Genomic DNA, 16,696 nt, shown 5'->3' on the forward strand with positions numbered 1-16,696 from the left:
AAAATTAAATATTCTTTAATAGACTCTTATTCTAGTTGCTGCCATATTAGTCATCAGAGCACAATTTGCGTTTGATTTTTAATGCATCAAAAGCATTTCCTCTTATTTGAAATTGAGAAAATATTTCCCACAATCATTTGTTGAATGTTAGCAGTTACAACCACTTTCCAAATACAGGCTACCTCAGATATTACCCATTCACTTTGAATAGAAATAAATCCACCAATTGCCATTTATCTAATGCCTGCAATTATCTGTTCTCTTTTGCTAAGATGATGTGGAATCATGAGTCCATTAGAACAGGCAATCATTCCCTTCTCCAAAGAAGTATCTGTCTGCTTAACTCTAATGGGAGTAACAATTTAGCATTTCACTTGAAAGAAATTACTGAAAAATCTCTGTTGGATCCAATCCTTCTGGGAGAAATATGACAACGAGCATTACTGGTCCTGTTCAATAAATCTTGCTCTTTTCTCAATGGTCATTTCTGTGTTTCATCCTTTGTACAACATACCCTTTCCTTTGGGTTTGGTGGTATCTTCAATACAGACAGCATGTATTAATTTTAATAGGAAATAATATCTTGGGTTTTTCCTCTTTCTTCCCCCCCCCTTTCTGAATTTTTAAAGGTGTTTATTTTGTGCTTTAAAGGTGGTCTTAATTCCTAGCTGTATCTGGTGACTTAATGTGCATCACTGAGTAGTAATATATTTTTCTGCAATGTTATTAATATGCCTATCCATCCAAACAACAAACTCCCAGTGGCATAAACAGTGCAAAGAATTCCCTTTTGCATCTCAATGATACCACCATAGTACAAAAACATCCCTGAACGTTCACTTCTGTCTCACTTTCCATATGTTATGCAGGACCTCTGCATTCTGGAAAGCAGACTGGCCATGGCAAATTCAGTTTCCTGACTTGGCTGCCTCCATATCAGTATATTTATTCTGCTGCCTTAAGGAATCAGAATAAGAATTGTCAGCACTAGATGGAGCTCCTGTACAGCAACATCTCGGGAAAAATCTTTGGGGCTCCCGTGAGAAAAGCAGAAAGGGATGTGCAGCCCTGGTGTAGCAGGAGGACACTCTCAGGGCAGTCAGGTTCACTGCTGCATCCCCATGCCCATGCTACCCTGCAGGCCCCCCATCTCCTGCCAGGACTGCTCCTTTTGAAACGTGGGAGCATCCCCAGGACCTTCCTTCATGCTGAGGATGCGCACAACTGTAATACAGAACATGCAGCCTCAGGGGGTTTCTGTATGTGGGACAAGGCACCAAATCAGCTAAGAGGTGAAATGACAGTGTTAGCATCTGCTAACCAATGAGCCAAGCATCCACAGAGTACACAACCAACGTCCTTCCAATGAGCTTCTCCTTTTTCACTGAACCCAGCTGCTTATTTTTAATAATAAGAGTATACTTCTAATGATTTTCTATAATCTGGGGGGTTTCTTCAGCAATTACCAATCCTAGGGGTGGAACACACTACAAATACTAATTCTTCTGAGTCAAGTTTTTCATAATGTCTAGTGGTCAAACTGGTTTTTATTCTAATTAGATATTAACTGGTCAATAAATAGTCATATCTGATACTATTAGTGCAGTCTCAAAATATGATGATCAGGCTTTGAATCACTGTCTTTGAATCAGGAGTTTCTTGTGCAGTTTTACAACCCCACAATCTCACATGGTGTAGAAGTGAGCTGAAACATCAGAGAAGGCTGCTCCTGTCTCTATCCAAGATCACTGTGATGGCTGAAGGATGTGCAAACAGGAAAAGCAGTATTCCCCATTCCTAAACCCCCTCCAAAGGACCTCAAAGTGGAGATCCGTCGCTACATCCATTAAAAAATTAAATATAACCAATACAGACAGAAATCCTTTGCAGTACATTTTCACCCAACCAATAAGTCTAATCTTCAACACTGGGTAGAAGGGTGGAAATTGCACTAGAAAGTGTAGTATTGGAGGTGTGACATACTGGGGCAAGTGTGGCTATCGTGGAGAAAAGCCAAATCTTACTTAATTCATCAGAGGTCCTTGACAGCACCATACAGACAGGGCTGATGCCCACTTGGGTAAAACCTACTTGGACTTTCAGACAAGTTTGACTAGCCCAAAGGCTTTGAAGGATAGTAAGCTGCCAAGCAATAACAGAACTCTTCATGTGAATGAATAATTAAATAGAGGTAGGAAATAAAAGACAGGAGAAAAAAATTTGTTTTCTTAGAGGAAACTGTGGACAGCAATCTGTGGACAGGGATCTGTCCTAGGCCCTGGGCTATTCATCACATTAATAAATGATCTGAAGAAGATAGGAAAAACTGACAAGTTTTCTGACCATACTACACAGAATAACTCAAAATCAACAAAAAGAGCCTGTGAAGTACTGCAGCACAGCCACATAAAATGGAGCCATGGAGCAGATGAGATGCAGTACTGATGGTAACTGCCCTATGTGGAAGAGAACAGACCTGGCTTTAAATACACAGCAATTGTTTCTGACTACTGTTCTGCAAAGAGAGTGATGATAGAGAACTTTACGCAAACCACTTCTACTAAGCAGTAATGCTCAGCAACATTTAGAAAAGCAAACATCAGGACTTATTAGAACAGGAAAACAGAGAAAAGAAAGAGAAAAGATGGACAGGGAAAGATTATTTAGTGTTTCCTAAAATAAGTAGGTTTTCAAATTAAATCATCAGGTTGCAGACTCAGAATAAACAAACTGGAGAAGGTAATTCTCTTTGCATAGTACATAGTTAATAAGTAGAATTACTTTATATATTATGTTGTGCATACCAAAATTTTGCAGGTTTCATGAGAGCAAGTGGAATGGGAGATAAACATAGGAAGACCAGTTAGATTCAAAACTACTGCTTCAGGGAAGATAGGTGTCCCTACAACACAAATCACAGGCTGTGGTACTACATATTAGAAAAATATATTTGGATGCTGAAAACTATCCCAGCTTTAAGTTTAGTATTCTAGAAGAATAGCTAGGCAAAATACTTTGACTGGCATATACTTGATATCTATACAAAAAACACTTTGCAAGGCATAACTTATTGAAATGATAAGAAAAAACAATTACAGCGCAGTAAGAGGCTAATACCTGCTTGTATCTGATATCAGTATTTCTTTTCCAAAGGTCTGAGTGCCACAACCCTAGAAAAGATATTAACTTGTAAAATTCTTACTCATTCTCAAATTCCCCATTCAACACCACTTGGTGCACTGACCTAGAGAGAAAAACTGCTCCATGAAGCAAACCAGATGGTGATATGCTACTATCTACTTCTCTTATCTCAATGTATATTAAGCTAAGGCTTTATCTTGCCTCGTAACCTGCTTTCTATCCATTAGAAAAAGTCTATTTAAATTCTGACTGGCATATTTATCTGGCAGCCTTTCATCCTACTCCTGTGATGTGGTCTTTGCCTCTCTCAAGGATATTAAATAGAAATACATTTTCAATTTTGAGAAGTACACACAGTAAAGCAATCCTCAGCAAAATCATACAGCCCCTGCTGGACCTTGTCCCTCTTGCACTGCCACATGTTTTTTCTCTGAAAATTGAGCCGTTTAAAAACAGTGCAAAATTTCAAAGTTTGGTTAAATTAGGGCAAACTGCTGTGATTTGTTACAAAGAATTACATGGAGAAGAGTTACTTGGTGCACCATAGTCAGTGTACAGAACATATTGAAAATATATACACAAATGCCACGTACATACTCCATTTTCACTGGGAGGCAGAATTTGTAACTTGTCCTTGCTACCTTATTAACTCTTACCCGAGAACTGTCTCTAATTAACTCCTGCTGAACTCACACTGAGGCAGACAGGGATGGCCATCAGCCTCCCATGCAGTGCTTGCTCTGCTGCCAGCAGTGGAAGGGAGAGCAGTGCCTGCCCTGCTCTGCCTTGGGCTGCCTGCTCTGCAGTGCCCAAACAGCTTAACAGCTTGACTAATTTCATTAGGGTGATTAAACAATCACTCTAAGAGGACCCCAGGTAACTCCACAAACAGCTTGAATGCAGAACAAAAATAACCCCCAAACTGTAAATCAGGCAAACAATAATGCTTCAGTGTGCACAAGCACATAAGGATGAAGTCTAACCGTTGTTTGTCCTAAAATTCTCATAAGGTCAAGTAAAACAGGATTATCTATGGTTTTGTAAAATTCACACCATTTCTTAGCTGAAAGCAAATCTTGCCAGAAGTTAATGTGTTACTCCAGTATTCAGAGGTCTGTATTAGACTCAGACAACTCTTTGATATTAAGCAACAAAATGCCATATAAGGGAATTAACTAATGGTTTTGAATTTTAGAAATTACCAAAGTCCTAATCTAAGCAAAGTTTTACATTGCTTTTGATTTGTAAAGATGATCTATTCCTTATGAAATTTTTTACAATCAAGTCTTCTTTTTGTTACCTTGTTTTCTGATAGTCAGTTGGTCCTGAACGAATTTCTACTGTTATAAATCTCTACAAAAACAATTCAACATAAAGAAATTTCCTTTTTTTGATTCATCTGAAGCCTGTTGACTTTGATTCTTGCTTGCCATAGTTCTCTACTATTTCTGCTCTTAATTGCATTAGTGAAACCAATAGAAACAAAGAATAGGAGCAGAGGAAAGAAACAATAGAAGATATAATTGAAAAACAACACTAGAAAATTAGAATGTCTGCCTCTAATTAAACATTGAAAAATAGATGTAAAGATTTCCAGCTTAGCCCAGTGAGTCCCTAGTCTTCTGCTTTGTGGCTGCTATACTTTCTTAAGGAACAGCAGAAGTTTGTATCTGACCACAGGATGAGATTGTACTTCATCATATTGGAATCTTTGAAATAAGCTTGAGAAACTACAAATAGGAGAAGTAACATAATTTTAGAACATGCTGGGAAGACTTGTTGGCAGAAATAGCCCAGAGCAATTGAGTCTGATGCTGATAGCTGGCACAAGAAACCTTCAGCTGAAGCAGGTGAAGTCTGGTATAAAAGATGTACCCAGGTGACCTTGATTAAAGGCATAACCATCCAGACCGCAGAGAGATGCCTGGGGAGTCAAGCAGCCCCAGGAATTTGAGGTTTCACCCTTGCATGGGGTGATCCCCTGATTGCATCCGCTGATCCTTGCTGGGACAGCACAGCATGGTGGGGAGAGAGGGGCAAACAGGTCCCATGCTGCTCAGGAGGGAAAGCACAGGGACATCTCACAGAAATGGGATGGGGACTTGTCATGGGGGTGAAATGCCTACTCAGAGTGGTACTCTTTGCATTTGCTGTCTGCAGATTCCAAATGTTTCTCCTGCCTGCATCAATTATGGGAATGTCTATAGCAGACAGAGGTAATTTTGAGTTAGTTTTTAAAAAACCCAAACCCATAACAAAACCAAATCCACACATCTCCCAGTATTGGGAGGCATTTAGATTATTTAAGAAGTGAATTATGTTAACTGAGAAATCCACAGAAGCTATTAAGTGGCCTACGACTCAGTAGAGACTGCAGTTTATTGACATTACTGAATCCTCAATTTCAGAAGCAGTTTCTCAGCTAGTGTTGATATGTAGAAAATCACAAACATAAACAGAATAGTTTCAGCTTTCAAATAAACTAATTTTTCTTTTTTAGCGTCAGCACACTAATTTAATAAAATTATTTTCTCACTTAATATACTTTTAAAATTAGAAACATAGCAGAAACACTAATATAAAACATCCCCAAGCATGAGGAAAAAGAATGCAAACCCTAATAATTACTTTTAAGTATGAAGTATTTGCCACAGCTGAGGGGAAAAAAAGAACTCTATAGTTATCACCTATTATTGTGTCATTATTTGGAACTATGCCAATTGTTCTGTAGCCTTTTTATCACTGTAAGAAAAGACTGTAAGTTTCATTTGCTTACTAGATTGGAAGACTCAGCTTAAATGCTTCCTAAAAAGAAAAAGATATAGAAAATTAATGTCTTGAGTTAAGAAATAGTCATTAGATATATAACTTGAATGTGAACAGCCAAAGATAATACTCTCTCTCTGGCATACTTCAGGGGCTACAAAGAAAGCTTAAAAGTTTTCCAAAAAATACCGAATTCTGTTCAGATGTGTCAGCATGTGGATGGGCTTAACAGTTCCTAGATATTATTAAACACATAGTTAAAAATATTATTTAATAGCCCTTCATGAGCAAAGTCCATTGCTCTCTAATGTGGTTTTATTTTGACTGAATATTGCTTATTTGGCCTCTATTTTATTTCATTATACCCACTGAGGAACCAGAAAGCCAGCTACATTTTTATGACATATTTTTTCACATGTATGTGACCTGACTAGCAAAAGAGCTGGTTTCTACTTTTTCCTAAATTAAAAGAAAGCCAACATCAGGCACAGCCTTGTCTGGGTTAATGCCATGACCCAGGATTAGGGAAAAGGGCCTGGAAATATCAACGATTAAACTTGAACTCTGATAGAAATGCTGTTTCATCATCTCCAGCAGAGCTTACAGCCATGACCTTTTAGACTCAATTCACCATCAGGATAATTCTGCAAGAAATCCAACATGGTCTTTGCCTTTAAACTCCTGTTTGAGGTGTCCATGTGAACTGAAGCTGTTTGTATATTTCTTTGCATAAAGTCTCCACCATTCTGCAATGAGTCCATAACAAAGAACCAAAATTATGCAACTGTGCTGCAGGATGACTGCCAATTGGAAAGGATCAAACACTGGCAGAAATGTGTAGTCACTTGCACATGCACAGAAACAGACCTTGGGCATGAGCAGAACACTTTTTTGCATTGACAGCTGACATCTGTACACAAAAAATGCCAAAGGGGTGATCAATTTCCTTACAGAATTCTTTTGTTCTTCTGTCCCTATTTTCAGGGATGGACACACACACAAACTGTTGTCCATCCTTTACTGTTATTATTCCTGCATCTTTTTTGCTGTTACCTTTTGTACAGGCATTAGGAAAACAGACTCTAGATTCCAGATCATACAACAAAACATATCAGAAAACATTAAGGGTGGCAGCTAGGGGAGAAAATGTTTCCATCTACATGTGGCTGCTGGCGCAAACTGAAGGTACCTGAGGATGTGTTCAGAGCACTCTCCAGCTCCTGTTTGAGTCATTGCTTGAATTTCTGCAGTGATGGAAGATGAGAGAGGGGAGGAGGAGGGAAGTGTGGGGGTTCTTAGCCGCAGGATCTTAACACCCTTAGCATCAACAGCTATAGTCTGTAACACCTTGGGTAAATTCAATGGGTAAATGGAATGGCACTGTCCTGCTTTTCAGCTAGGGCAGAGTTAATTTCTTCTCAGTAGCTCTCATAGTACTGTGTTTTCTGTTCCGAATGAGAATGGTGTTGATAACACACTGATATTTTGGGGTTTTTTGCTAAATCATGTTTATCCTAGGTCAAGGACTTTTTTTTTTTCCTTGTCTTTTGGTCTGCCAGTGAGGAGGTACACAAATGAAACTGTGAGGGAGCATAGCTGGAACAAGTGACTTAACCAAAGGGATATTCCAGACCACAGAAAAACATGCCCAATATATAAGCTGAGAGGAGTTGCCCAGAAAGGCAGCTGGTAAGTGTCTGACATTGATCAGCAGGTGGTGAGAAACCACACTGTGCACCAATTTTTTCCCCTCTTATATTGTCATCATTGTTATTGTTTACCATTATTATTGCATTTCACTTTATCTTCAATTATTAAACTGTTCTTATCTCAACAAATAAATTTGCTTTTATTCTCCTCCCCATTCCACAGGGAGAAGAGAGGAGGGCTTGAGCAAGGGGCTGCACAGTGCTTCACCTCCAGCCCAGTACACATCTTGGGTAATACTCTGCTATAACCAAGGCAAAACTTTCTCTTATGTCAAGAAGGTGTTAAAATGCCTACCAGAGTGAAGTCTCTGATTTCAGGAATAACATTCAAAGTAGGAATTTAGGCCTTCCATTTTCACTTTCTTTTTCAAGGCATGATTCCTTCTTTGTCATGTTTTCCAAAATTTTTGCCCAAGTTGTGTCCCTTCTTTAAGGGACACAATGTAAATTGAATGAAGTCCAGTACTCATGGTCAACAAATTACCTGCAGAAAGAGCTGACAACATTTTCCCTACATTATGAATTTGGGTTTGTAAAATTGGTAAGAGGACTAAGACACCTCTTCATGGAAACACAGCAGACATCTTAAAAATGCTCACTCTTTCACAACTATTCTAGGTGATTTCAACTTTGTACAGTGTTTAATGCACATAGGAAATAGAAATCCCTGGAAACATCCTGAAAGAGGATACTGAAGTGGGGAGGGAACTATAAGCAAAAGCAAGAATATTGGAGAAAGAAAAAAAAAGTAATAAACACTAATTTATTAGTGTTTATTACTAATAAATAAGCAATAAAAGAAGTAATAAACCCCATTTTTGAGGGTCCTCCTATGACTTCGTAGAGGTACAGAGCAGGGATCTACCCCTTGAGTTTGGGTTCCTTTCATAGTCCATGGAGATAGAGGGGTGCATGGAGGACATATATATCTCTCTGAAGAGAATGTCTCAGATGTGTTGAACAGTGTGCATGCTGGCAGTACAGATTTGGTTTTCTATTGATTATAAAAAGCCTTGGGGATTGGAAAATGTCTGGTTTTAGTCAGACAATTCCCATCTGTCTCTAAGGGGTTGAGCATTTTGTTTTTTCCGAGTAAGTATGGCCCTGAGAAGTGTATTTAATGATATACACTTACCTCATTGATTAGTTATTTAAATAAAGAAGTACAGCAGGCAAACTTCCATTTCTCTAAAGAAGAGATGCCAAAAGAGGAATTCGGATGACATATCTTCTTAATAACTACTTTTGTATCTTCGTTTACTATAAAAATCTAATACATACCAGATGCTGGAAATTACAAATTACATAGAAAAACTCAGGATAAACTGTCAATTGTTACCCTGTATTAAAATAACTGAATCCCACTAGGTCATGACAGCATTTCTCTTTTTTTTTTTTTTTTTTTTTTTTTTTAGATAAAGGGACTGCAAACATTTTTGATTTATTCCCATGAGTCAGGCACTGGTTTTCTCCCTCTCTGAGTCAGTGGATTATTTCTGAATAAATGGAATGGCACTGTCCTGACCAGCTACTGAGGAAAGCAATCACAATAACTGCAGGCATAACAGAGTCTGTGCACCTAAAACAGAGAATGTTTTCAGGATCTGTTGCAGAACTATGTTTTCCTAACCAACACTGATTAGTTGTGTTTGCTACTAACTTTATTTATAGAAGTATCACCTTTAATGTCACTGGAGAAGTAGCAATCAATGACAAGTGGGCAGGAAAGGAGCTGCTAGGAGTGGTTTTACAGTGGGAGATGAGTACTTGCTGCATCAAAGCTCAGAAAACATCAGATGGCCCCTTGCAGGATCAAGCCCAGTGAGATGGTATCTTTTTTGTGGAAAAAAAGGTATCTTTTCACAGAAGAGTTTTTTATTACATCTGAGATCTCAACTGCATCCCATAAACAGAGAGTTTCCAGTGTGTCGGAAGTTTATGCTCTAAATGCAAGTACCTTAGTTTAAGGCAGTGAGTCTAAGACAAGGTAAAATACTAAGAAAATTTATTTAAGGTCACGAGGTAGCTGAACTTTAAAGCAAAATCATGAGCAGCTCCATTTCTCATTCATTGTGCTCTCTGGCAGTTTACAAGGGAATAAATCGATAACTGCTTTAATATGACTGAAAATATTATCTACCCATCGAGTTGAGTACAGCATTTCTAAAAAGATTAAATTCCTCATTTAGGAATGACCTTGAGTCATCAATGGACATTAGGACACATCTACATGCCTTACTTCAGGTCAAATAGGACTGTAGCCTTCTGCTGCACCCAGGACTGACAGGATGCTGTGTGGGAAGACGCAGACATCAAGTCACACAACTTTTGTATGACATAGGCATCTCTGGCTCCTCTAGAATAGTGATGTTCTTCTACACAACACTGATCAGAATTCATTTTTTACAATGAAATATTGGAAAAAACTTCTCGACCAAGCTGCCAGGTATTTTAACCACCATGAAGATTAACAAAAACAACCAGTTGAAAACAAGAGCTAAGAGTTCAACAGGCACAAAAATTTCCCTGCTAGTAATGTGCCTTGGAACTTTTCCAGCATTAGAATCTAGTGTTGGATTTCTGTAGCCAGAGACAGCTTTGTCTTTCTCATATCTATCAATCTACTTAATATTTAATCCTGATATGACATGGCACAGAGTAGTGGTTCTAAAAATGAACTCCAGAAGTCATCTGAGCTCACATTCTGCCTGTCCTGGGTGTTTGGGAAGTTTACATTAGTGCAAGTATCTTGAGAAAAGACAAATATTTTCTGAAACTTTGCATCTGTCCAGAGATTTGAAACATTTAATAAGGCACTGTGCAGAGATTACATGTGAGATGGTCAAAACTGCAAAACAAACCTAATCTTAGGATGGCATATCACTTCCTGTGCACATGGTCTCTATGGGAGTGCCTTAAAAATAATACATTTTTCCTAAATTAAAATCTAATGCTTGCTCATTTCATGATATATTTAACAACCCTTTTTTCACCTTGCCTGCAAAGTTTACTGAGAGTTCAGCTGTGAAAATAGATCCTGTCCCTGTGTCACTTTCCATGTTTGCTTAAATGTATAACCGTGAGCCTGTCGAACCGTGATGAAGTGGTAATGGCAGCAAATTTCAAAGTGTAATGGCAGCAAATTTTAAAAATCCATCCATTTTCCCAACTCAGTGATGAGTGCAATTTCCACTGCAGTGACCTACTTAACAGAGCTGCAATCAAGGACGAGCACCAGGGTAAAATCATTTACTCTGGAAACAGACCATGCTGTTTCTCCGTTAGCTCCATTCCTGGTGCTTCCCCAATTTAAGACCCAACAGCTTATACTTCCATAGCAGATCTCACAGTATTTAATTTTCTCCTTAAATTCCCCATTACATGCTTATTGATCAGCATCTGCACTTTCCATTTGCTTCCAAACCTTGTGCTTTCCACATATGGTTTGAAATCACAAAGCAGATATAGGGATAGCAGCAAGTAATTAAACCAAAAACCTACACTTTGCCCATGATTTTTCTCCACTGTGCCCATGGCAACCCCCTGGTGGTTATTCTTGGGTCATGGTTTTTCAGTGCCTGGGGTAGGCAATGGATTGCCTGGTAAACAGCTTACTCAATTTCCCACCAAGTGACATCAACTACATGGCACTGTCAATACTGCCGGGAGGGGAATCAGAGCTGCTTTCCAGATCACCTCCCAGGCATGTGATTTTTAAAAAAAGTGATCTCTCACCTTGCATTCACATTTGAAACAAATCTCAGCTTTCTACTTTCACTCTCTCAGGTTTCATCCAAGCCACAGACCCGAAGGATAACACCTTCACTCTCCATTTGGTTTAAAACACAAAAGAGGCTTTCACTGTATCATAAAACAAGTGAGAGAGGGGTAAATGACCTTAAATTTCAGTCCAGCTAGAAGATTTGCAAGAATGAATTGCATTTATAAATATTTTCAGTATGAATTTGTCTTAGGTGTATCTTACACATCACAAAATAATCACCAAGTCATGAAGATTAGTTGCCCACTTAAAGTTTCTTTAAGATTTAGAAAAACATTGCAGTTAGAAAAAAAAAGGCATGTACCTACATTTAGTACAAGAAAGTGCAATTCTAGTGGGGCCACTGAACTTGGAGCATCAAGGTTGTAAGAGACCTTCAAAATTATCTAGTCCAACAAGCAACCCAGCACCATAATTACCCCAAAACCACATCCCTAAACACTTAACATCATTAATACTTAACATCATTAACAGTATGTTCCTATACTGTTGTTCATCCTAGAAGGATCATCTACCCCATTACAAAAATAACCACAACAGATAAGAATATTGAAGCATTTATTCTTACCAACTTTGATGTTGAACTTCAGTTCATCTTAATTACCTTTCCTATTACACATCTCTATTCTGGATCTTGAGCATTAGTGCCCTTTCTCTTCTCTTTGATGGGCCAAAATCAGTCATGAGGTACCAAGGAGGCAAAGCTAATTTTTTAGCTAATAAATGTATAAGATTTTTTTTTTTAGGAATAGCTAAAGAATGAATAATGATATTTATCAGCAGATAAAATTTGTTTGTAAAGACACAAAAATATGAGGCAACCTTCTATTGTTATTTGCTTTTATTCATGCTATATCCTAATCAACATTTTTTAATTATAACTCTGCAAGCAAACTTCTTCATTATGCCCTTTATACACACTAATGAAAGAACACATGTGAGTGCTGCAAGACTTTCACATGAACTATGCACATTTTAATAACTACCTGCATTTAGGCTGCCTCAGCTTCCCAGGATACCCCACTGACAGCACCAACATCACTCAGGGGAGCTGAGGTCACTTTTAGCATTCCGGGTTTTGCTGTTTTGTTTGCTTGTGTACTCCTTGATGTTCTAAACAATTTTAAGAACTATAGCAGAAACTATCACATGAAAACGGGTATCACAATAGCACAGAAATGTGCACTCCTGCCACGCATCCAATTCATATAGATCTGACTCTGAAGAAATGTTCCACAAACAGAACACCCTGGGAGAAACTCACCCATTTGCAGGTTTAGCTCCACAGTCAGTAGGATGGTAACTCATATATATTCAGACAGAAGCCAGTAGGCTCAAAAGGGCATCTTTAACATACCTTTTTTTCTAAGCCCTTGAACACCCACCTCTTTCCCCTCCCCCCTCTTCAAATGTTGTTCCCCCCTCCCACTGGTAAATAATAAAAAGAAAGCTCAAAGTATGGAGAAAAAAAACAGTCCTGGCTTCTTTCTGCCTGAGAAAACTACCTACAGAAATACTGGTATATAAAACGCACAAAAATGGAAATGAAACCTGGAAGAAGACATGTCATTCTGCTCAGCACAGACCAAACTGAAAACAACTTACCAAAACAAGCCAAGGTACTCTTGACCATAAAGTCTATTTTTGGATGGCCAAAGTGCTCTTATATTACACAGCATTCCTAACTCCTGAGACTTCACATTGGGCAAAGCAGCAGTTTCCCAGAGGAAGCTGCCAGGATGAGTTAATGGTCATGAGTGGAACACACTCATGAGGAAGGGACAGGTACCAAAGACCACACCACTGGAAGTAGCAAAGAGTTTATAACTCAGGGTAGAGAACGTGTGTTTGAATTCACAACCTGATTTTACATCAAGAGCTCTGGGAGCACTTCTTGGGTCAAAGGGCCCATGCAAGACCTTCTGCATTCCAGGGTGGGAGAAGAGTCAGGAATGCGTTTGTCCTGTCCTCGTGGCCTGGAGGCACCAAAGCAAGGATGCAGAGCAGGAGGGAGCTGTGCCAAGTCCCCTGGTCTGGGTCAGATAAGGATCACATCTAGACATGCCCCCACAGGCCAGTTCATGCTTTAGAGGATCTTTTCATGAATGGAGGATAGGGTCACTGCTTGGTGATGCAGCAGGCATCTTCAGGCAACAGACCTCATCCTGGGAGGGATGAAGGCTGTCCTCTGACTGTTCATTGCCCTTTACATTCTTTTAATAATAAAAGAAGTCGAGTTACAGCACTTACATCTAGCAGTGCAAAAGATGGTTGCAAAAACATTTTGTCTGGACAGGAGAACAACACCAAATAATTTTCCCCTCACTTCTGACAAATCTATTCCCGCAACCTAATTTTCAACTGAAGCTGCAAGCCTGCAAGTCTAAAAGAAATATTTTGCTTTACCGAACAGAAATAATGTGATGATAAGAACTCACTATCTGGGACATGAGTAATTCATACTATAGACTGAGAGATAATTAAAAATGGTAAATATAGTACTTTCAGAAGGCTTTGTTCATGACAGAAACTGCACTCAGGGACCTGCAGTTCAGCAATGGCGCAGATTTTCCAGAAAAAGAGGGAAGTATTTACATGTTCATACACTCAATCAAACTCTATCCAGTGGCTGATTTTTTTAGATTTCATTTTCAGCTCTTAAGAAATAAGTAATTTTGAAGAACGAGATATGTTAGGAAATATTTATTAGATCTATGTTACTCTTTCATAAAGTCTTTTTTTTTTTGAATGTTATAAACTATGCAGGTCACTTGTGCTTGACCATAATGAGGCAATAAAAGTATCCTTCTGTTCACCACAGAAGAGCATTTAGTTCCCTAATCACATTGCTTAGTACACCAGTGCTAAAAAGAAGAATAGTAAAGAATCATCATTGAACTCTTACCGAAGCAGGAATTGACAAAGCCATACCAGCTACAAGCGTGGTCCCCTCCAATCCACTTCCCACGGATGTTGGATGCAAAGCTGAGGGTGGTGCCCGAGATGCACACTAACATGTCACTGACACTGATGTTCAGGAGAAGCATGTTGACTGGGTTACGCAGGGTTTTAAACTTGCAGAAGAGGATGAGGACAATCAAGTTATTCAAGAAACCAAAAAACAAGATTAATCCAAGAAAAACAGCCACTACTGTGTGCCCACTTCGTGAGAGTCCAGCCCTTGGCTCAACAGGATGTGCAGGTGCACCAAAGCTCAGGTTATACATCCAAGTGTGGTTCATTTCGGACTTTGTCATGGATCAGTGAGGGCAGAGAGGCTGGGTGCCCTTTGCTGAAGCAGTTTCCCAGAAGTCATTCCATCACAGATGAAATTATCTCAGGAGCCTTGTGATCTTTGCTCAGATGAGATGGTTATGCAGGTATGAAACTGTATCACAGCACAGGACTATTTTCCTGCACTGTATCTTTCCAGGGATTTGCTCTGCAGTAACTTCAAGGCAACAGAACCAAGTGAACAATCACCTCAAATTCATCTTTCTTGTGTAAAGCTAGGATAATATTAGATGGTCTTTTCTGATGTTCAGAATGATGGAAGGTATCTTAAAAAGATGCTTCAGCATGGTCTCCTCCTTCAGAGCAGATGGACAGCCCTATCAATGGCAGCTACCCTCCTTTCCTCTGACAATGGGTGTCTTTCTGAAAATACAGAAAAAAACCAATGGTTAAAACCAAACAACTCTTTCCACACAAAAACCAAAAAATAGGTACATCATTTACTATCAGTTCCTCCTGTTTTGAACTGTAACAAATATCTCTTATTCTTTTCAGTTTTTACTCTGATTTTTAAGAGAAACATCAGTTTGTTTACTTTTCCTTGGATGTTTTAAGCAATTTTTCCCTAGCTCACAGTTTAGCATGGAGAAGGTCGTTTGCCCCTCCCTAGCAAAGTTCCTCATGTGAGAAAATGCATGCTGAAACATATCATTTGCATCAGCTTCCCAGAGGAAGAGCTCTTTCTTCCTCCACATTAAGTCAATCTACACCAAGTGAAGTTTCATTCTTGGCTTAGCTTTAATTAAAATGATGACAAATTTAGGAGGAGAAGGTATTTCTTTACCCAGAAAGAAAAATATCAAATGCTGTCCCTCAAGTTCTGATGTGCCCACAAAGGTTTGCAGATCTGTGATAACAATATCTCTCCTCCCACATTTACCAGTGAACAGATGTCTTCCTTTATAATTTACAAAGCAGCCAGACACCCAAAGCCCCACATCTCTCCTATCACAGGCATAAATTTTACCCACATGGAGTGAATACACTGCTTGTTTGTTTTGTGAAACAATAGTGTTTACTATATATATATATATATATATGAATTTCCACTCCTCAGTGCAAAATGCATGATACCCACAGCTTGCTGGACTAAAAAAACTTGAAAGCTTCTCTTTCATGTGTCATGTACTCCTAGAATGATTGCACACATGTCAAAATGGAGCATCTCCTATATTACTCCTAATTGTTGTTTTCTGGAAATTGTCTTGTAGAAAAACATGTATTTAGCAACTACAAAATTGTGAGTTCAGTTTACTGAAGAGTCAGAGCTTGTTTTGTGTCATTATAAGAATTTAGAATAAGTATTTTGTCTTTCTCTACTTTCACAAATTCACTGTGCTAAATGTTACAGTGATTTTAAAGTCTAACATATACAGACTGTCTTAAGGTTTTTTTCACAGGCGTTCTACTGCTTGGTCATTGAGAATCTGAAACACTGATGCTTTCTAATTTTTTTCCTCCCCCTTTAGGAGGTACATGATAATTTATGTTGGAAAGGGCCCCAGGTAGCATATCTAAGAGAAAGAACTTTTTAAGTCCTCTTCCTACAATTTTGAAAAAAAAAAATCTCCTACCCAATTCTGGTTGCAGGTTATAGAGGGAAACTAACTGGGTCTAACCATCAATATACTCTAAATTGTATATAGTGTTTAAAAGAACAGTGTGAAAATTTAGTGGCACAAAAACCAAATCTTAAAAATACTCTTCTGATCATTTTTCCTATGCAAACAGACTGGGAGAGTTGGGGCTGTTCAGCCTGGAGAAGAGAAAGCTCTGGATAGAGCTTGTTACAGCCTTTCAGTACTTAAAGGGGATTTTAGAAAAATGGGGAGAAACTTCTTAGCAAACCCTGTAGCAAAGGGATAAAGGTTTAAAACTAAAGGATGGTCAATTTAGGGTCAATAATGAAGAAGTTTTTTATGACAAGGTGGGGTGAAACACTGGAACAGGTTGCCCAGAGAGGTGTTAGATGCTCATCCCTGGAAGTGTTCAAGGTGAGGTTGGA

General features: G+C 38.7%; 1 protein-coding gene across 1 annotated transcript in view; it reads right to left on the minus strand.

Annotated features, from left to right (window-relative positions):
* The window catches only part of LOC311151129 (pinopsin-like), a gene marked incomplete at both ends in the record, with an annotated part of 75,150 nt that extends 60,511 nt beyond the window's left edge, over positions 1-14,639 (minus strand). The window contains one exon of the mRNA XM_084201334.1: positions 14,303-14,639. Coding sequence (XP_084057460.1) covers positions 14,303-14,639 — 337 coding nt within the window. The remainder of the gene's footprint in view (positions 1-14,302) is intronic.
* Between the last annotated feature and the right edge of the window lie 2,057 nt (positions 14,640-16,696).

This window comes from Fringilla coelebs (genome assembly GCF_963513975.1).
Source record: "Fringilla coelebs genome assembly, chromosome: 2".
Lineage (NCBI taxonomy): Eukaryota > Metazoa > Chordata > Aves > Passeriformes > Fringillidae > Fringilla > Fringilla coelebs.